At 45.9% G+C, this 21,617-nt stretch overlaps 1 protein-coding gene across 2 annotated transcripts in view; it reads left to right on the top strand.

Moving 5' to 3' along the window:
- The window catches only part of Pccb (propionyl-CoA carboxylase subunit beta), a 67,498-nt gene that overhangs the window by 24,655 nt on the left and 21,226 nt on the right, over positions 1 to 21,617 (top strand). For both annotated transcript variants that reach the window (XM_059268457.1, XM_059268458.1), the window contains exons 7-9: positions 18,304 to 18,412; positions 20,243 to 20,363; positions 21,448 to 21,529. In XM_059268457.1, the coding sequence (XP_059124440.1) occupies positions 18,304 to 18,412; positions 20,243 to 20,363; positions 21,448 to 21,529 (312 nt within the window). The remainder of the gene's footprint in view (positions 1 to 18,303; positions 18,413 to 20,242; positions 20,364 to 21,447; positions 21,530 to 21,617) is intronic.

Here is a 21,617-nt window from a genome sequence, read left to right as displayed (position 1 = left end):
CTGCACACATGTGGCCTACACACACACACACACACACACACACACATACACACACACACATACACCACACACCCCTTATGGCAGTTGAATAATTTTTGTAGTTGGTGGTGAAGTAAGGAAGACAGAGCTGTAGGTGCTGAGTGTCAAAGGCTATCGAGTCAGTAGCCAGGCTCTGCTTACTGGAAGAGTTCCAGAGCCTTTAAGGTCAAGAGTCTTAGACCGGAGGCCCTGAGCTATGACACTGACCAGTGTCAGAGGCTGAGGAATCCCAATTCCTATGTCTGCTCAAAGGCTGCAATGATGCTAAGGAACCCCAACTCCCTCAGCCCACAGGGCTGTTGAGCTAAGAGGCCTGTTACCAGAGGCCTGCATCAGAGCTGTAAAGGTAGGGTACCACCTGTTGCTGATTCCCCCACTTCCTTGTTCTGCAGCTTGCTTCTGTCACATGCTGAGGGACACTGCAGCTGCAAACGAACAGCCCTTGGGGAGCTTCTCCTTGCCTGCCATGAATTCTGTCTGGGCAGAGCAAAAGAACCCAGCCAGCTGATTGGTGACGTAATCACCCTTGTCAGAGATCATTTGACTGTAGAGGTGGGGGTTTAGTTCTGGGCTGTCTGTTTTTCCTCGTTGGCATATACTGTTTTGATTACCGTTAAGACAGAATAAGTTTTGAAATCAAGAAGTGTGGGTTGGATATTGTGACACACATTTTAATTCCAGCACTTGGGAGGCAGGTGGATCTCTGAGTTCAAGGCCAGCCTGTCTACAGAGCGAGTTCTAAGACAACCAGAGATACACATGAAAAACCCTGTTTTGGAAACTTAAAAAAGTGTGGGACCTTAAACTTTGTTCTTGGTCAGGATTGTTTTGGCTATCTGAAGATCTGTGAAGGTTCCATGTTAGTTTTAGGATGGGTTTTCTGTTTCCACTTAGCCTCACTGGGGCTTAGTTTGGGGACACATTGACTCTGCATGTTGCTTTTGACAGCATTTACAACTGACTAGAGTGTAGCTTCTAGTGTTGGCTCACACCTGTAATCTCAGAACTCAGGATGCTGAGACAGGAGGATTACTGTAACTTCAAGACCAGCCTGGTCTATATGGTAAGTATTGGACTAGCCAAGGCAATGTAATGTAACATGAGCCTATCTCAAAAACAACAAAACAAAAAAAGTGTTAATTTTATTGATCATTTTAAAGACCAGTTCTTGGTTTGGGTGTGTGTGTGTGTGTGTGTGTGTGTGTGTGTGTGTGTGTGTGTGTATGTGTGCGCGCGCGCGCGTTGTGTTCCTTTTGTTCTTCTATTTTCTTTCTTCAGATAGGTTTCGGTATCCCCCCCAACCCCCCCTCCGTCCCCCCACAGTTTTTCGGATGTAAAATTGTCTTGAGGCCTTTCTCAGTGTGGTTCTTCTTGACTACACCTGCACTGTGCTCTATGAATCTTGGTATAGTTTTGTTTTCCAATGTTTCAACATCATTTCTAACTTCTCCTGTGATTCCTTCTTTAGCACATTGATTTTTTTTTGCTTAATTTTTAAATGTTGTAAATTTTCTGTTTTTGCTGCTGTTCTTTGCAGTTTCATTCCGTTATGATTGATTTCAATCTTATGAAATTGATGTAGCTATATACTGTGGCAAACAGTTTACTTAGTACAATGTTGGTCTATTTAACAGTATCTCAGGCTCTTAGCCCAATAATGTCCCACATAGTTTTTTCTTTAGTACAGGATCCATTTTTGGGGTCACAAACTATCTTTGGATGACACATCCCCTTGATCTCCCTTAGCCAACAGTTAGACTTTCTTGGTCATGATGTTGATCATTGTTATTTTTTCTTATGTGCTGGGGATTGAACTCAGGACCTTGAACACACTAGGCAGAGGGAGGCAGTGCCTCTGAGCTATAGCCCAAATCCTGAGTACTGGCATTTTTGAAGGTTATAAGTTACTTTGTTTTCCAGTGTGAATTTATCTAATGTTTCCTTGGGATTAAATTCATGGTCTGGAGTCCTGGTCTGTCTGAGGCCTACATGGTGATGGGTCCTCCATCTGGACACTGGTCATGTGTAGCTTAAATTCTAATTGGTCTTACAAATAAAAACCTGGAGCCAGATATCAAGGTAAATGCTGAAATATCGGAGAGACAAAGGAGCTAGCCACTAGAGAGATTTCTTACTTCTACCAAATCCTCAGGCCGAAGGGGTTGAGCTCCTGTCTCCTCCTGCCTCATAATCCTCTCTCCTCCCAGCTATATCACTTCCTGTCTCCACCTCCCTAGTGCTGGGATTAAAGGTGTGTGCCTCCCAAGTGTAGCTTGAGAATTTTCTCTCCGGGTCCCACCAAGCCCCGGCAGTCCAACAGCTCACTTATAAAATAAACACGCAGACACCTACATTATTTACAAACTGTATGGTCGTGGCAGGCTTCTTGCTAACTGTTGTTATATCTTAAATTAACCCATTTCTATAAATCTATACCGTGCCACATGGCTCGTGGCTTACCGGCATCTTCACATGCTGCTTGTCATGGCGGCGGCTGGCAGTGTCTCCCTCACTCAGCCTTCCACTTCCCAGAATTCTCCTCTCTCCTTGTCCCGCCTATACTTCCTGTCTGGCCACTGGCCAATCAGTGTTTTATTTATACAGAATGATGTCCAAAGCACCCAAGTACTGGGATCAAAGGCATGAGCCTCCGCTGCCTAGCTCTGTTTCTTTTTTAGACTGGATCAATCTCGTGTAACCCAAGGTGGCCTTGAACTCCTGATCTTCCTGCTTCCTCCTCCCAAGCCCTGGGATTAAAGATGTATGCCACCACTACCTGGCCTCTATGGTTAACTAGTGGCTAGCTCTGCCCTCTGATCTTCAGGTAAATTTTATTTGTTAGAGCACAAACAAAATATCACCACAGACATGTCCATTGTTCTGTATCCTCTTTAGGAATTTGGCTCCTGGTGTGTTCCACAGTGACTGCTTATTTGCCCATTGGGACACTAGCTTGATAACTGATTGAGGTTTGTTGTAGTTGGAAGTTTTCTGTGTCCCGCCTGGCCTGCGGTCGGGACAAATCTCTCTCACCTGAGGTCCTGCACCCGCTTATAAAATAATCATTCAGAGCCTTAATATTATTTATAACTGCTTGGCCATTAGCTCAGGCTTATTACTGACTAGCTCTTACACTTAATTTAACCCATAATTCTTATTTATGTTTAGCCATGTGGCTTGGTACCTTTTCTCAGTTCTGCCTTGACATCTTGCTTCCTCTGTGTTTGACTGGTGACTCCTGACTCAGCCTTCCTCTTCCCAGAATTCTCCTCGTCTGCTTGCCCCACCTATACTTCCTGCCTGGCTACTGGCCAATCAGTGTTTTATTAAAACAGTGTACAGGGCATTATCCCACAGCAGTTTGTCTGGTACTTCATTGTGTCACTTATTTACACCCTTTAGAGAGATGCTTGGGGACTGTGCAGATCTACTCTGCATGACACATTTTCTCCTTGATTTAGCACCCACTCATGTTTCTTATGGAAACCAATTCATCCCCTGTGGCTGGATATGAAGGCCTGGGTTCTACCCCCATCTCTGCATAAACTGGGCTTGGTGTGCATGTCTGTAATCCATTACTTGGGAGGTGGAGGCAGTAGGACCAGAAGTTCAATATTGGACTGCAAGGCAAGATGGTAAAAGCACTTGCAAGCCTGAGTTCGATCCTTGAAACCCCTGGTGGAAGGAGAGAACCAACTCCTCATAGTTGTCCTCTGAGCCCCATACACAAGTGTCATGGCACCTTGTGACTGCTCCCTCTCTCTCTGCTTTTCTCTCACTCAAATAGTAAATAATAATCCCCAGCCCCTTCCCTGGCCTCTGGAAACCACTGGTCTCTTTACTGCCTATATTTTTTTTATTAGAATTATTTTATGTGTGTGGGTGTTTTGCCTGCATGTATGTGTATGTACCACCTTTGTGCCTGGTGCCCATGGAAGCCAGAAGAAGGAGTCAGATCCCTGGGACTGGAATTATAGATGGTTGTGGGCTGCCATGTGGATACTGGGAATCTAATCTAGGTCCTCTGGAAGAGCAGCCAGTGTTTGTAACCACTGAGCCATCTCCATCCCTTGCCCATATGTTTTTTTTTTTCTTTTCTGGAATATGATGTAGTTGGGATTATCTCATCGCTAGTCTGTATGAAGTTTTTTCAGACTGGCTTCCTTAACTTCTTCTTACACACTTAAGGTTTCTTACTTTCCTGGTCTGGTAGTTGTGTCTTAGCACCAAAATACTATTTCATCATCTATGTGTTTCAGGGATTATTTTATCTATTCACCTGCTGAAGAGCATTCTGGTTTCTTCAAGTTTCAACATTACTATTTCCAACATCTGGTTTTTGTGTGGTTAGAAGTCATCAGATGGCTTGGGTAAATGCCAAAGATTGCATTGTAGAACCAGGTGTTAAATGTGGATTTAGTTTTATAAGAAGCTGCCAGCTTGTTTTTCCGAGTGGTCACAGCACCGTCATTCCCACCTACCACCAGTGAAAGAATCCAGTTGTCCCACATTATTGCCAGTGTCCTTTAATTCGGCCATTGTTTTATTATTCTATTGCTGTGAAGAGGTGCCATGGCCACGGCAAATCTTAAAAAGGAAAACATTTAATCAGGGGCTTGCTTACAGTTTCAGAGACTTAGTCCATTATCATCATGACAGCATGGGCATGGTGGCATGCAGGCAGACAGGCAGAGTACTACCGGAGAAATAGTTGAGAGCTACATTCTGATCAATAGGCAACAGGCAGAAAGCTCCTAGGCCTGGCATTAGTTTCTGAAACCTCAAAGCCCACATCCTTCAACAAGGCCACACCTTCTAATCCTTCTCAAACAGTTCACCAACTGGGGACTAAACATGCAGATATATGAGCCTGTGGGGGTCAATCTCACTCTAACCACCACGGCTGTTCTAATGAGTGTGTACAATTCCCTGAGGGCATGTGTAGCATCTTTTCATATGTTATTTTCTTCCTTCCTTCCTTCCTTCCTTCCTTCCTTCCTTCCTTCCTTCCTTCCTTTCTTTCTTTCTTGAGACAGGGTTTCTCTGTGTAGTTTTGGTGACTGTCCTGGATCTCACTCTGTAGACCAGGCTGGCCTCGAACTCACAGAGATCCACCTGGCTCTGCCTCCCAAGTGCTGGGATTAAAGATGTGCGCCGCCACCGCACGGCCGTATAGTTATTTTCTATTTGTATATTTTCTTTGGTGAGTTATCTGTTCAGGTCTTTGGTTTTTGTTTTCTTTTTTTTTCTTTCAATGAATTTTGTTCCTATTTTTGAATTTTCAAAGTACTTGGTATAGTTTGGTTTTTGGTGTGTGTGTTGAGATAAGGTATCATTTTGTAGCCCGGACTGGTCTGGAACTTACCATGTAGCCCAGGGTGGTCTCTAGCATGAGTCTTCTCCTGCCTCAGCTGCTAAGTGCTGGGATTACAGGTATAGATAGCTATATTTGTGGAGTTTTTTGTTTGTTTTGGTTTGGGTTTTTGTTTGTTTTGTTTTGTTTTGTTTTTTGAGACTGTGTAACAGCCCTGGCTGTCCTAGAACTCGCTCTATAGACCAGGCTGGCCTTGAACTCAGAGATCCTACTGTCTGTCCTCTGCTCCCCAAGTGCTGGGATGTGCCATCACTTCCAGGCTTATACTTGATTTTTTGTTTGTTGGTTGGTTGGTCATGTTTGGGATTGACCTGAGGGTCTAGTCCAGGCAAGTACTCACATAGTCCCTAGCCTTAGGCTGGACAAACACTCCCACTCAGCCTTTGTTCCCTTCGTGAGCTTGTTTCTGGACACAGTGCTCTGTGCCATTGGTGCTTATCTTTTGGGCAAATACATTACTGTCTTGATTACTATATATTTAGATTTTTGAAGATTTATTTTTATTTTATTATGTAAGAGTGTTTTGCCTCTTACATAGTGTAAGAGTGTGTATGCTACATGAGTGCAGTACCCCTTGATGCTAAAAGAAGGTGTCATACCCTCTGGTACTGGACATAAAATACATACATCTAATTTTAAAAAATATTATTAAAAGAAAACACATATTTCACAAGATAGTTACATATGAATCTAAAAATTTTAGAAAATTATTCTGAAGTTTATTTCATTGCTAACAGATCTGGGGAACAAAGCTTAATGTGGATTCCCATAGGGGAGCACGTAGATGAGGATCTACTCCCTGAGCAGGGGTCATAGTCTCCTGATGGTGGTCCAGCCTCAGGCTTCCACGATGCAAATATACAACTTCCTTAAATGAAAGTCTCCAGTAACTTAAAACACGGGTCTTAAGTCTGATAAATGAACATAAAAGACATGGAGCACATTAACCATGGAAGGCACGTTTGTAAAATTTGCGTGTTAAGGAAGAATATATAACTGTAATACATAACTGCTTGATCTGATTGTTATCAAAGTCAGGGTCACAACCGGTTACCCAAGCCAGGTCCTGCCATCCACCCTCAGTAAGCTAATTAAAAGAGCCGAATTAGTGGAAAGCAGAAGAAGATTGCTTCACTGTGGCTGCATTGGGAAGAAGGACAAAGAGAGCGAGGAAACTCCCCAAGTCGGTCTTCAAGGTCCTGAAGTGAGATTATCCAGAGCGCAAGGGGATGTGCCGTCTAAGCAGTCCTGGTCACCGTGTGGTCCCGCCCACCACAGACAGGTCCTTGTGTGGCCTGGCAGCTTGTTAGAGCTCTGTGAAGTCTCTTTCAGAGAGACACCCCCCTCTAGCCACCTCTCCCAGCCCCAGCTGGTGCCCTCCTTTCTGCAGGTGTGATTCCTAGGGAGATTCCCGTTTCTTTGGGGTCCATGTCTATAGACTGGTGATTGAGAACTCAAGTACCTACTTAGATTATCTTCATTTCTGCCAGGCCTGTAGGTGGTTTTGTTATCTTAGAATTTCAGTTGCAGCCAGAGAAATGGAGGCACAAGGCTTTTGACAGGGTTTTCCAAATGTTTTGAAATTTATAAAATAAACTTCTTAGGGCACGTGTGCTTTTGGCGTTTGCCATAGAGGCCAGGCTGGCCAGCCATTGAAGTGTAAATTTCAGCCCAGAAGGAGGTCCTGTGGCCCAGATGTTCCTCTGTGGGAATTATTTTAGGAGTAGTGGTGGTTTAAAACTTGAGAGGAATTGTCCACGATGGCTGGTTTCTGACAGGAACTTGTGGTCTAACAGCCTTCCCCACAGGCAGACGTAGCTGCCAGGCCTCTGTTCTCATTACGTCATGTATTGTAGTGATGACTTCAGATCTAGTTTTGATTTGTTGCCCAAGGACCAATGCAGTGTGGTCTTTGAAGCAGCTGGTCCTCTCGGGCAGCAGTGATGCTGGGCCACTGTTTGCTCTGCTCTCCCAGCCGGTTCTGATTGGTCATTTGGTGGTTTGGCGGGACTGCAAAGCTGCAGGAGCTAAAGTGTGCTCCAGGAGCCTGGCAGCTGTCTCAGCTTGGATTTTCCTTCCCCTTCTCTGCTTTAAGATGAAGTGGGCCTCCTGGCCTGCTGCTGCTTCTAACCGGACTGCAAAGCATGCTCAAGGGCTGCTGTTCTTGCCGTACCTGGAAGCAAAGTCTCATCCCTTTTCTCACCCCACATTCTTGGAAGTATTCATGCAGCTCCCCAGGTGTCTTTCTTCCCCTCAGATCTTTGTTTGCAGCCTGTATAGTAACTCTCCCTCCTACAGCTGCCTTCTGTTGTCTTTCCCGGTGGAGGCTGGCTTCTCCATGCTTTCTTAGAGCGATGTCTTCCTGTTACTGCGTTCTGCCACTTTCTTAGCCCATGTACCTCCAAACACTTATCTTAGAACACTGCTGTATAGCTACCATGATGGAGGTGGGGTGGGATGGGAACACTGAGTCCAAGCATTCACTAGGGCAACTTGGGGATCATGAGTGACTGCTGAGGAGGCAGCGCTAGTGTGGGAGTCCCACCACGTGTACATGTGGCATCCAAATTGGGGAAGTTTTCACAGCTGCTGCATTGGGTGGTTAAGGGCTCCCCACCCTGTGCAGCTATCATGGAGGTTGCACATTGCGTTAGTCACCACCGCGGCAGCCCAGTTTAAGACTTAGCAACTAGCTGCCCAGTAGCTTGTCCCTGACCTTTGGGGTGCAGGGGGAGCCCTCCAGGGAATCAGGGTTTGTTGTCTCCATGTGCTTACCCTAGCAACAGTCAGCACCCTCGTCCTGGATGACTAGTTTCTGCCTGGCCCGTTGTTAGGTCTCAAGGTCTCAGGCTGCCCATACATCTAGAAATGATCCCAGCCTGGCCTATAGGAGGATTTCCAGTGGTTGGGGGGGAGTCATTTCCCCTACCTCTGACAGAAGGGACCTAGGGCTCCATTGACATATACCGGTGGGTGCATGTCAACACCCATGCTGCCTTCCCGCCTCCTGCAGTCCCCACTCACAAGTACTTGTTACACATTTCAAAGCCCTACCCTGGCCCTTCAACCTCAGATCTCTACTCTCTTTATGCTCCGCCTCCTGCTGTTCTTACTATTCTCTCTCTGTCTCTGTCTCCCTGAATCTCAGTGTGCACTATTCTGCCTTCTCTTGCCGACGGCCTTGGCCATGTCCAGGCTGCTGCTTTCTTTCCTCTCTGCTCTGGACTCTGGTAGATGCCGCTGTATAGTTTCTCTTTCCCTGAAATGCCCTTCACCATAGCTGTACCATGGAGCTCTCATGGCAGCAGTTTCTTTTCTTTCTTTTTCACAAAGATATATTTTTGTTAAAAGCAGTAAAGTCTGAGCAGGAAGACAGTACAAAGAGTGCAGACGATGTAAACATCACTGCATTCAGCTCAGCCCGACTGAATGCTGGAAACCAAGTCTAAATGTCGGCAGTTTCTTCACTCATCTCTTACATGTATCTGACGCCGAACCCTCTCAGGCACCCGTCACCTGCATTTCTCAGCCACCATCCCTGGCTGCAGCAGCTCTGGCTGGACTCTGTGACCTGGCTTGGTTCAAGGCTGAAGGAATCTGCACAGTGGAGCCTCACACCAGGGAAAGCTCTCCAGCCTCAGGATGGCCCTATGGTGTGGTGGTGTAACTCGCTTGGCAGAAACGACGATGGTCTAAAGAGACCCTGTGTCTCTCAGTCTATCAGACTGTTGAAACAGTGGACCCCAAAGAAATGGGAATCTTCTCAGGACTTCCATTCTGGGAGAAGGAAAAGGCTCCAGCCAGACTAGACCCTGCCTCCCTGAAACTTCAGCCACGTGGAGAGGTTGAGAGACTGATTGCACTTTGTCTTGGGTGATGTGTAACTTATTAAAGAGCCACTCCTTGCCCCTGGTCTGTGTAGGACTGAGCTAACATCCTGACAAACAGACATAAACCCTTTGGAATGTGTCGAGTGCTGTCAGCTAGCATCCAAGGCCTACAGCAGAGTTCTCCTGTCTCACTTTGACCCTCCTACCTAATGCACCCACCAAGGGATTTGAAACTGTCTTGATTTATGACTTTTTAAATTTTGTTACAATAAAAGTTTCATGAAATTACTATCTCATTGGAACATGGTGTTTGGGGAGACCTTGATCTCTGTTCCCAGTTTGCAACCCCCAAATTCTGTATCAGTGGGTGACACTGGGCTGCACTGGCCATTCTACTTTCCTGAGCTACAAGCTCGAGCCATTTGATTCCTTGGTTGTTTGCTGGTGTGCCTCAGGTCAGTGAGAAAGAGGGAGGTCTCTGGGGACTTGTGCAGGGTCCCAGAGCATGACTTTCAGGGGTCTTGCTATCAAGTCTACTTCCTTCCCCCAGGAAGTCTGGGACACATGCTTAGGTCAGTTAAGACGGTCTCAGTGTGTGCTTGGTACAACTGACAACCTGTTCTGAACTTGTCCTGCTGCTTAAGGGTAACCCTGAAGGCCAGGACAGGTGCACTGGGCTTTGCCGAGGGGTTGCCAAAGTATTCTCTTTTTTTTTTTTTTTTTTTTTTTGAATGTCCCAGCACTGCAGATACAGTGAAAAACGAACTGTCAGAGTTCCCACTTACATGGAGTTAATATTTAAGTGAAAGAGACAGAGGAAAACTCATCCATGGGCACACAAAGTGAGTTAAAGAAGCAAGTTCCCCCAACAGCATAGCTAACAGGAGCAGTCCCGGGGAGGAAGGATGTGTTTTGGCTCAGGGCTCCAGTGAATCCTGGTGAGAGGGGACAGGACCAGAGCAGAGAGAAGGCAGGGAAGGAGGCAGTAGGTGGAGAAAGGAGAGTATGAAGAATTCCCTGGATGCTCTTTGCTGGTTCTCTGCAGCTGGAGCTGGTGAGGTTCTGTGTTCACCTCCCATCATGCTTTGCCTTGATGTTGGGTACACAAGGTCTATTCTGTCCTCCCGGGGAACCACCCTTCATCACTACAGTTTCTTCCTGATCCCTGACGGTTTCCTGTAATTTGAAGTATATTTTGACTAAAATCAGCATATACATTCTTTAATTCTCTTGGTAATTGTTAGTAAGATAAATCTTTCTTCATACCTCAAAGTGGGAATTTTGCAAACAACATACATATGTAGTTGAATCTTGTTTTTTTCTTTTAGGGCTCACACAGATTAGCAAAAGTAGTAAAGTACCATTATTCAAAGTAAAGCGATGCTACAGGTCAGAAATATACCGTTAAGATTGATAGCGGAGCCGGGCGGCAATGGCGCACACCTTTGATCCCAGTACTCGGGAGGCAGAGCCAGGCTGATCTCTGTGAGTTCGAGGCCAGCCTGGTCTACAGAGTGAGATCCAGGACAGGCACCAAAACTACACAGAGAAACCCTGTCTCGAAAACCAAAAAAAAAAAAAAAAAAAAAAAAAAAAGAAAAAAGATTGATAGTGGATTGTGTGAGTGAAGGTGCTGGAGGCCCCAATAATTATTTGGGCTTTCATGGGGTTCAAGAGAAGGAGTAATTTGTTTGCTAAGGGGTGTAGTTTGGGTGGTTCTTTATATTAAAAACTTTTAAAAAGATTTATTTTTATTTGTGTGGATATTTTGCTTTCATGTATGTGTATCTGTGCACCACATGCATGTAGTACTTGGGGAGGCCAGAAGAGGGCATCAGATACCCTAGAACTGTGCTCTTAACCACTCAGCCATATCTCCATCCACTGGTTTTCTGTTTTAATTAACAGATAAAGTTACATTTTCTCCTAGGCATGTATATTCCCATAATGCATTTGATTTTAATCATATGCATGCCCAATTATGCATAGGCATAAGATGGTAAATGGGAGATTCTCCCCCAAAGTTTGCTTTGCAGACACATTTGCCTTATTGTGCATGTGTCCACCGTTCTACACCTTTAGCCATGAAACGCGACTGCAGGGTTAGTCACCATCTACTGCAAAAGAAGGGTTGAGATGCACTGAGCTAACGGGAATAATGATAAGTCATTAGGAATTGGTTTCGTAGTGTGTCCATCAGCAGAATAATAGTGGTAGGTTTTCCCTCAGTGCCTATGTCCTGTCTGGTCATTGGTTCTTGGCCTTGATAATGGTGCCAGGTATGAGTTCCACTTTACAGAGCAAGAGAAGGTGGTCATGAAGTCCTACCCTCAGCGGAGAAACTGTTGGCAATTGACGGCTGCTGGGGAAGGAGAGTCAGTTCTCTTTAAGGATGTAGCTTCTGGTGGATTGACCATGCTCTGGAGCAGTGGTTCTCAACCTTCCTAATCCTGGGACCCTTTAATACAGCTCCTCATGCTGTCCTGACCTCTGACCACAAAATTATTTTCATTGCTACATGTAACTGTAATTTTGCTACTCTATGAGTCATAATGTAAATATCTGATATGCAGATGGTCTTAGGTGACTCCTGTGAAAGGGTCATTTGACCCACAAAGGGTCGAGACCCCCAGGTTGGGAACCTGTGCTCTAGTGGATGGGCACACATCCAAGAGTATATGGACAGCACAAACTGTGCTCCCCCAACCCCCTTATAAAACAGACAAAGTTGGCCGGGCGGTGGTGGTGCACACCTTTAATCTCAGCACTTGGGAGGCAGGGCAGGTGGATCTCTGTGAGTTCAAGGCCAGCCTCGTATACAAAGTGAGTTCCAGGAAAGACGCAAAGCTACACAGAGAAACCCTGTCTCAAAAAAACCAAAAAAAAAAAAAAAAAAAAAGACAGTGTTGGGTGGATGATAGGGAAGGGGTGTGGATCTAGGAATATTTGGGAAAGGTAGTGAATGTAATCAAAGTACAATGTATGAAATTCTCAAAGAACTAATAAAAAAGGAAATAGGAAAAAAGATGACTGTAGGGTATGGAATTCTCACTTTTTTTTTTTTTTAAATCTTGTCACCACTTCAGATATTTTACTTTGTCTTTTGTGTGTTTGGTTTCTGAGGAGAAAGTGCTCAGGGTTCTTACCATTAGTCTTCTCTAGTGGAATGCTTTCTCCCTCGGCTTCTTCTGGGGCTTCTCATTCCTCTCTGTAGCTGGGGAACCATGTGCTGTGTGCTCGTATTGCGGATGGCTCAGCTCTTTGAGCTGTAGTATCTGTGGCTCAGGAGGATTCTTTTTGTTGTTGTTGTTGTTTTTTTGTGACAGGGTTTCTTTCTCTGTGTAGCTTTTGGGACCTGTGCCACCCCCGCCCGGCCTCAGGCAGATTCTGAATTCTTGTTTCTGCCTTCTTCTGGAATTCACAGAAGCGCTTGCTGCTCTTTGGCTCTTCCTAGGTTCCCCGATTTTCTTCTGGACCCTCCTTCCCCATTGCTGTCTTGTAGCTTTTTGGTGTGGGTGGTTTTTATTGAAGTGACAATCTGCCAGTAAGTGCACCAAAAGTATTTGTTTGAATTGTCTTTTTGATTTTTGGTGTTTAGGGGTTTGTGGAATTTTCATTCCTCTACTTGTTTGGTTTGTTCCTGGGTTCTGGACACTTAACAAGTTGGAAGCTTAGCTGGGTAGGGTCTTTCCTTGAGAGCACCCCTCCCTAAATTTCCTAGTGCTCTTTTTAACTTCAAAGTATACATTTTGGATTTCTTTTCATTGTAGACCTGTATAAGAGTGATTACTAATAACCATGGGGCAGAGTCAGAATTAGGCTGTCAGAAGTGTCCCCTGCCAAGGATTAGTCCAGTACTTTTAAATTTAGCCTCAAGCAGATTCTTTTTTTTTTTTTTTTTTGGTTTTTCGAGACAGGGTTTCTCTGTGTAGCTTTGAGCCTTTCCTGGAACTCGCTTTGGAGACCAGGCTGGCCTCGAACTCAGAGATCCATCTGGCTCTGCCTCCCGAGTGCTGGGATTAAAGGCGTGCGCCACCACCGCCCGGCTCAAGCAGATTCTTATGACGGGCAGAAAGTAGTCATATTTTTTGCCAAAATAGCACAAGAATTGTCTTTTAGCCCAGTTGCTAGTATTGAAACCTTTTGATCAAGGCTTCCATAGTACACATTGCTCTCAAAACGTCTTTCAAGTTCCTGCTACACTGCCTATAGAATTCAACCACTTTCCTTGTCCAAAGCCCTAGAGTCTTCCACATTCTCCCCCCCAAAAAATGGTCAGGTCTGTCACAGCAATCCCCGACTCCTGGTAGCAGCTTCTGTTTTAGTTAGTTTTCAGTTGCTGTCATAAAACACCATGGCCAAAGAAAGTATAAAAGGAAGCATCTAATTTGGGGCTTCCAGTTTGAGAGGATTAGAGTCCATGCTGGCAGAGTACAGGCATGGCAGCGAACAGCTGAGAGTTTACATTTTATCTGCAAGTAGGAGGCAGATGAGAGACACTGGGAACAACCCCACCCCCACCCCCAGTGACACACCTCTGTTGTGGGATATTTGTACCCTGTGTGAAGGTGTTTTGCTGTGATTGGTGTAATGAGAAGCTGTACAGCCAATAGCTAGACTGGGGGGTATAGGCGGGACTTCTGGGCAGAGAGAAAACATAGGAGGAGGAATGTAGGCACGTGAAAGTGATACGAGGAGACATAGAGGAAGCAGGATGGTCAATACGTGACAGAATGTAGATTAATAGAAGTGGGTTAATTTAAATTATAAGAGCTAGTTAAAAACAAGCCTAAGCTAACGCCGAGCTTTCATAATTAATAATAAGTCTCTGTGTCATTATGTGGGAGCTGACTGGTGGGACAGAGAAAGATTTGGTCCAACAAGTCCACCCCTCCTAATCCTTCCCACACATTTCCACAAACTGGGGACCAAGTATTCAAACCTATAAGCCTCTGGGGCCATTCTCATTCACACCACCGTACATGTGGTGTATATAACATTAGGTATTGCTGTATAAGTCGCAACATGTGGGTCCATGGAATGAAGACACAGAGGCATCTTAAGAATGAATCTAGCCTTTCATGGCTGCAGGGGGGTCCAGCCTCGAAGGACTGAAGCCCCTTTTCCCTTCACGTAGGGCATATTTATTTACTCTTTTTTATAGTTTAGATAGTTAATTTCCATACCTTCAAAGCAACCCAAAAGGAGCTCCCAGAGACCAAATGCCAGGTGCAAATTACTTGAATTATCAGGTACCCCGGTTTTCCAGGTTTCCTGGACCAAGTTTTGCATAGGCCTTTGATCCTTTGGGGACTCTCTGATCCTTGACTCACCAACAAGATTCACATAGGGCGATAAGAGAAACAAAAGGTGTGGTTAAACAAAGGAAGGATTAGGGCTAGGTGCTGCTCTCTGGAGCCAGCCAGGAGCTCAGCAGGAATGCAGCCACAATTAGGTACGCATACATCAGTGATTCTTTGAGGCTTTGTCAAACATCCTGGGTATTGTCTCTCCTCCCTCACCCCTCCCTAGAAAGAGCCCCTTCCCTATTTTTCCCATTTTCCCTGTGTGTCCCCTGTGTCCTCTTCCCTGTTTACCCATTCCCCATGGTCCCTTTTTGCTTCCCTGGTTTCTGTAATTTCTGCAGGTTGTAGACTCAAATATGAAGATTTGGAACTGGGAACTGAAGATGAGAGAGAATATGCAGCATTTGTGTTTCTGGGTCTGGATTGCCTCACTTAATAGAATTTTTTCTGTTTTCATCTATTTACCTGCAAATTTCAACTTTTTTTAGACAAGGTCTCTCTATGTAGTCCAGGCTGGCCTTGAACCCATAGACGTCTGCTTGCTTCTGCCCAAATGTTGAGAAGGTCTTGGTCTTTTAGTGACTCTGTGGCTCTGGACTGTGACACATATCTTGGTTTCCTCTCCTCATCTAGATGACTAGAATGCTAGAATTGGGGTGTCCCTCATCCCACATGGAAGGATCGAACTGGCTGGAGTTTGGTGTTTCCCTCTGCCTTTTAAAAGAAATGCCCTGGTCTCTCTCCCCCTCCCCATGCCTGAAGCAAAAGGAAATTTTTCTCTAAAAGTCATTGATTTCCTGGGGAAAAGTTTTATTTATTTGAAAGATTTATTTTTTAAATCGTCAGTGTATGTGTGTCTGGGGGGCAGGAACACATGAGTGTTGGTATCTGCAGAGGCCAGAAGAAGGCATCTGATCCCCTGGAGCTGGAGTTGCAGGAAGTTCTGAACTGCTCGACCTAGGTGCTGGGAGCTGAACTTGAGTCCTGTGTAAGAGCGGTGCTCACTCTTAACCACAGAGCCAGCTCTCTGTCCTCCTGGGTGGTGGTGTCATGTTCAAGGAAGTTCTTCTCTCCTGTCTGGACACTCCTCACACGCACTCATCTCTCAGGTGCCTTGCATATTCATAATCATGAATTTATTTACATTTTGGGCTGGTTGTTTCAGTTCTTTTTAACATTTTTATCAATAATATTCTATGAATATTTACTTAAAAATCTCTGTGTGGCCAGGCGGTGGTGGCGCACGCCTTTAATCCCAGCACTCGGGAGGCAGAGCCAGGCGGATCTCTGTGAGTTCGAGGCGAGCCTGGGCTACCAAGTGAGTTCCAGGAGAGGCACAAAGCTACACAGAGAAACCCTGTCTCGAAAAACCAAAAAAAAAAAAAAAAAAAAAATCTCTGTGTGTGTGCAGTGGGAAAGATGTTACTGGTGTTGTTCTAAACAAGGGCACAAAATAAAAGTCACACAGGCAGATACAGGCACACAGACTCACAGATACACATTCACAGGCACAGATACACACACACACACACACACACACACACACACACACACACACACGTGGGCGCGCGCGCGCGCGCGCGCTAAGGTACAGATATATAGACACACACACTCACAGATACACACATACAGACACAGATACACACAGGCACACACACACAGGCACACACACACACTCTCTCTCTCTCTCTCTCTCTCTCTCTCTCTCTCTCTCTCTCTCACACACACACACACACACAGATACATACACACAGGCACACACACACTAGAAATTAGAAAATTTGCTTTAGAAAAACAGTTGAAAGAATACAGACAGAAGATTTCAAAAGGAGATTTATTACACAGTTATTTAGTAGGAGACTAGAAAATTTGAGTAGTCACTTAAATTATACTAAACTATGGCAATTAATTATGGAAAAAATCTACAGTTCTCACAGAATGCTTTCCAAGCAATAATATTTTGGTTTTTTTTTTTTTTTTTTTTTTTTTTGGTTTTCGAGACAGGGTTTCTCTGTGTAGCTTTGTGCCTTTCCTGGATCTCGCTCTGTAGACCAGGCTGGCCTCGAACTCACGGAGATCCGCCTGGCTCTGCCTCCCTCTCGAGTGCTGGGATTAAAGGCGTGTGCCACCACCGCCCGGCTGGTTTGTTTTTTTTTTTAAAGTAAATTTGGCCGGGCAGTGGTGGCGCACACCTTTAATCCCAGCACTCGGCAGGAGGCAGAGCCAAGCGGATCTCTGTGAGTTTGAGGCCAGCCTGGACTACCAAGTGAGTTCCAGGAAAGGCGCAAAGCTACACAGAGAAACCTTGTCTCGAAAAACAAACAAACAAAAAAAAAAAAAAAAAAAAAAAAAGCAAATTTGGAAATAATATGCACAGGGCACTATTATAAAGAATTGTGTCGGGGCTGGAGAGATGGCTCAGAGGTTAAGAGCACTGACTGCTCTTCCAGAGGTCCTGAGTTCAATTCCCAGCAACCACATGGTGGCTCACAACCATCTGTAATGAGATCTGGCGCCCTCTTCTGGCCTGCAGACATATATGCAGGCAGAACATTGTATACATAATAAATAAATAAATCTTTAAAAAAAAAAAAAAAAAAAGAATTGTGTCAAAAGAGAAATGTTTTTATTAGGAAATAAGAGAAAATATATGTCTGCACATGTTGACCATCTCTGGAAAGACAGATGAGAGACTGGAGGGAGAATGGAGGTTTGGAAATCAGGGCTGGACATAGATCTATTTTCCATTACACCTCCCCCACCTTCTGTCTCATGTTTTACATAAAGTAGAAGCTGCAAATTAAAGCCAGGTGTGGCGGACACCTGTAACCCCAGGTCAGCATCTCAGGCTCAGTTAGTTGTCTGTCTGTCTGTCTCCCCCACCCCTCCCTTTCCCTGCCTTCTCATTAACACCAAGTACTGACTAATGGGTTCCTAAAAAACAGCCTTACTTAAAATAGTCACTGTTTACCAACTTGGTGCCTCAGTTTCTCCATGGAAGTGGGAGATGACAGATTTTTAAAGTTTTAAAGACAGAATCCTGGGAAGGGCTACGTTAAGCACATGATACATGAGCTCTGAGTCAGGGCCACTTGTGACCCTAGGTTTAAGTTAACCACACTGCAGGTTAGCTGCACTGCAGGTTAGCCACACTGCCGGTTAGCCGCACTGCGGGTTAGCCACACTGCGGGTTAACTTACTGAGACTGAAGCAGACAGCAGCGAGTTCTTCTGAGGACAGTGTTCTATTGCAGTGCAGAGACACCATGATCACCGCAGCTCTTATAAAGGAAAGCATTAATTAGGGCTGGCTCACAGTTTCAGAGGTTGGTCCATTGTCATCATGGTGGGAAGCATGGTGGCACACAGGCAGACATGGTACTGGAGAAGCAGCTGAGGGTTCTACATCTGGATCTGTAGGCAGCGGGAAGAGAGAAATTCTGGGCTTGGCATGAGCTTTTTAAGACCTCAAAGCCCACTCTTGGTGACACACTTCCTCCACCAAGGCCACGCCTCCTAATCCTTTCAAATGGTGCCTCTCCCTGCTTTTCAAATCTGTCAGCCTCTGGGGGCCATTCTCATTTAAACCACTGCAGTGTGGCTCTGGACGGCAAGTCTTCAGCCTGTGGACATCTTGAATCCCAGCCTCCTGCCACCTGGCCTCTGTCACTTCCCCTGTGTTTGTGGTCTCAGTTGAGTGAACTCCTCAGTAGCTCTGGTGACTTGAGTCTGACGCTGTGGAAATCTGATTTCAGGACACTTCCTACCTGTTTATCACTGGTCCTGATGTTGTGAAGTCTGTTACCAATGAAGACGTCACTCAGGAGCAGCTGGGTGGTGCCAAGACCCACACCACTATGTCAGGTGAGGGGTGTGACGTGACCTTGCTGCCATGCAGGGTAGTAAAAAGTTGTTTGATATCACTTCATCAACAGCACTTACCACAGAAGTGACAGGCAGACCGGAGTCTCTACTCAGGTAGTAGCTTATTACTAACGCCCCCACCCACACCCCTGTGCTGCACACGTGCCAGGCTGGGACTATATAGTCTTGTGCCATTGCACCCAGTTTACCATGTAGTTTTAAAGGCTTGTCTGTGTGGTGTCCCATCTCAGTACTTCATTCCTTTTAATGGAGTAATTGTCCAATGTATAAATGTATAACTACTAATTATATTATTTATTTTAGAGATAGGATCTCACTAAGTTGCCCAGGCGGGCCTTGAGTTCTTAATCCTCCTTCCTCACCCTTTTGAGAGCTGGGATTACAGGTGTGGGCTACCATTTACCGCCACCCCCACCCTTCTACCCCCAGGATGGAGATTACACCTAGGACATCCAGCGTGCTGGACTGCTGCTGTAACACTGAGCCACAGGTCCAGCCCTACCATGTCTTGTTTATCTAGTGATGGACATTTGGGTTTTCTAACATATATATGTGTTTATAACGTAATGTCCTGTTATAAACATTTGTATGACATTTTTATTTCTTGCTGGCACATGCCCACGTATGAGTGGAATAGCTGTTGATCTTTTGAGAATCTGCAGACTGCCTTCCAGAATGTTGTGCCAGTTTATAAATACTTTTTGACTAATAGAATTCAGTCTTGTTGAGAATACTTTCTCATTCAGCAGATATTCATCGAGTGCCTGTGTGTGAAGCGTTGTGCTCAGTGCTAGGAACATGTCTGTGGGGACGACACAACCCCTGTCCACGTGGCAGTTACTAGAAAGGCAGATGAGCAATACAAAACACAAATAAGAACATCATGGAAGCTGGGCAGTGGTGGCACACGCCTTTAATCCCAGCACTCAGGAGGCAGAGCCAGGCGGATCTCTGTGAGTTCGAGGCCAGTCTGATTTACAGAGCGAGATCCAGGACAGGCACCAAAACTACACAGAGAAACCCTGTCTCGAAAAACCAAAAAAAAGAACATCATGGAGTGCATTCAAGGTGCTAGGTTCTGTGGATGAAGAACAGGCCACCAGACACTGGATTGTTGAGGTTCCACTCATGGGCAAGGGTAGGGTTCACAGTGATGGTGCTAGATGAATACACTGGAAGAGATTCCCCATGGGTGTTGAGGAGGCACCCCAGGCATGGGCAATGGCTTAAGCAAAGGCTAAGGGGTAGAGGAGTGACGGACTGCATGATGAGCAGCCAGGAGCATGACTTGATACCCTGATTTGACATAAAAGCCCCCCCCGACTTCTTTGAGTCATAGATATTATGGAGCAGTGGTAGACGCAGATGGTCGGGTGAGGCGGGCCTGGAGGGTGCTTGGCTCTGCCAGGGCCTTGTTTGGCTAGTTTTTATTTCCAAACACTTCTAGAATGATGACTTGACCCCTCACCAGAGCCAGGGTGTTCCACCTTTCCTTCTACTGTTTCCAAGCCCATTGTGTGCTTGCTAGGAGGCAGTGAACAGCTGTGGGGGAGCTGGTGAAGTGTCCCGCTGCTTACAAAGCAGGGAAGTGTAGAGGACCCACAGTGCGGGGAACGTGGGGGTGTGGGCCGGCAGAGGAGCAGCACATGGCATGTCCACCCTGGACAAGACCAAGGACAGAGCTGCCAACTGGGTTGGCGTCTGCCATGCTGGAGAAGCCTGCAAGCACTTCATATGTCATCTGTAGGTCATATGTCATCTGTAGGTGACCATCGGCTCCTGGGCCTCCCATCCCCTCTGTGTTCTCAGGTGTGGCCCATAGAGCTTTCGACAATGATGTGGATGCCCTGTGTAACCTGCGAGAGTTCTTCAACTACCTACCTCTCAGCAACCAGGACCCCGCTCCAGTCCGCGAGTGCCATGACCCCAGGTGGGTGGCAGCGGGCTTGTCCTTCTCTGGCCTTCTGGCCTCTATCCCGATGGGACCTCAGGTCAGCTTGGAGCAGTTTGGGGAATATGCCCACAAGGTCCCAGCTGTGGTGATGTTGGGGGCATCTGGGGGACAGGAGCAATGGTTGGTGATTTCCTCACTTCTCTGGTTTTGGCTTTGGGGGTGGAAGAGACTACAGAAATTTGTTAAGCCTTTTGAGTTGTCCAAAAATGGAGATGGAAGATTTTGTTTAGGTCTTGATAAGGAACAACCCAAGTGATGTCAGCAGCATGACCTTAGGAGATGTGCTGTGTGAACTGCTTCTGGCCATAGGGTGGAGCTTTGCTGAGCACTAGTAAAGACCTCAGATCCAAGATCCAAGCCAGGTTGTCCTTGCATATGCCTTTAGTCCCAGCACTCAGGAGGCAGAGGCAGGCAGATCTGAGTTTGAGGCTAGCTGGTTTACAGAGAGTTTCAGGACAGCCATGACTACCAGAGAAATCCTTTCTCAGGAAATAAAAAGACCCCAGATCTCCTTGACATGCCAGAGAAAGAGCCATAGGCCAGGGTGTGACTGTTTGGGCCCGCAGCTTTGCTGCTTAAAGGGGCTGTAGCTGGTTAACCTGGGTGTGTGTGTGTGTGTGTGTGTGTGTGTGTGTGTGTGTGTGTGTGAGAGAGAGAGAGAGAGAGAGAGAGAGAGAGAGAGAGAGAGAGAACCCACTGTGGCTCCTTGCTTTTCTGTCTTAGAAGCTGCAGGAAGGTAGAGTGGGGTTCCTGGCCTTTGTCCTGTGACCTACAGTGCCCTTTCAAGTCCATGCTGTGTCTCCAGCGTAGGAAACATTCCGGAAGGGCAAATGAAAGAACTCCAATCTGTAGGAGTAATCTTTCTTTTCTTTTTTCAGTCACATGAGTTGGTATTGCACTCAGGTTCTGTTCGGTGACGATGACAAAGGTGGCTTCTGTGAAGGTCCAGTGAGGACACGTCACCCAGTCCATGTGTGTCCATGTGTTGTGTTGCTTCATTTCCTTCTCGGCTCCCTCACGACAGTGGTTTCTACACTGACTCCATTTGTGTCTTTTCTAGTGACCGTCCGGTTCCTGAGCTGGACACAGTCGTCCCTTTGGAATCAAGCAAAGCCTACGACATGCTGAACATCATACACTCAGTAAGTGCCCTGTCCTGTCTTGTCTGTCCTCGCTCAGCCTGAGCCATGGTCACTGTGCTTTGGCTTAGCAGGGTGTTTTTGATTTGGT

The sequence above is a fragment of the Peromyscus eremicus genome, chromosome 7 (genome assembly GCF_949786415.1).
Source record: "Peromyscus eremicus chromosome 7, PerEre_H2_v1, whole genome shotgun sequence".
Classification (NCBI taxonomy): domain Eukaryota; kingdom Metazoa; phylum Chordata; class Mammalia; order Rodentia; family Cricetidae; genus Peromyscus; species Peromyscus eremicus.
The sequence above is the reverse complement of the archived record's forward strand: the minus strand, read 5'-3'. Positions and strand labels throughout refer to the sequence as shown.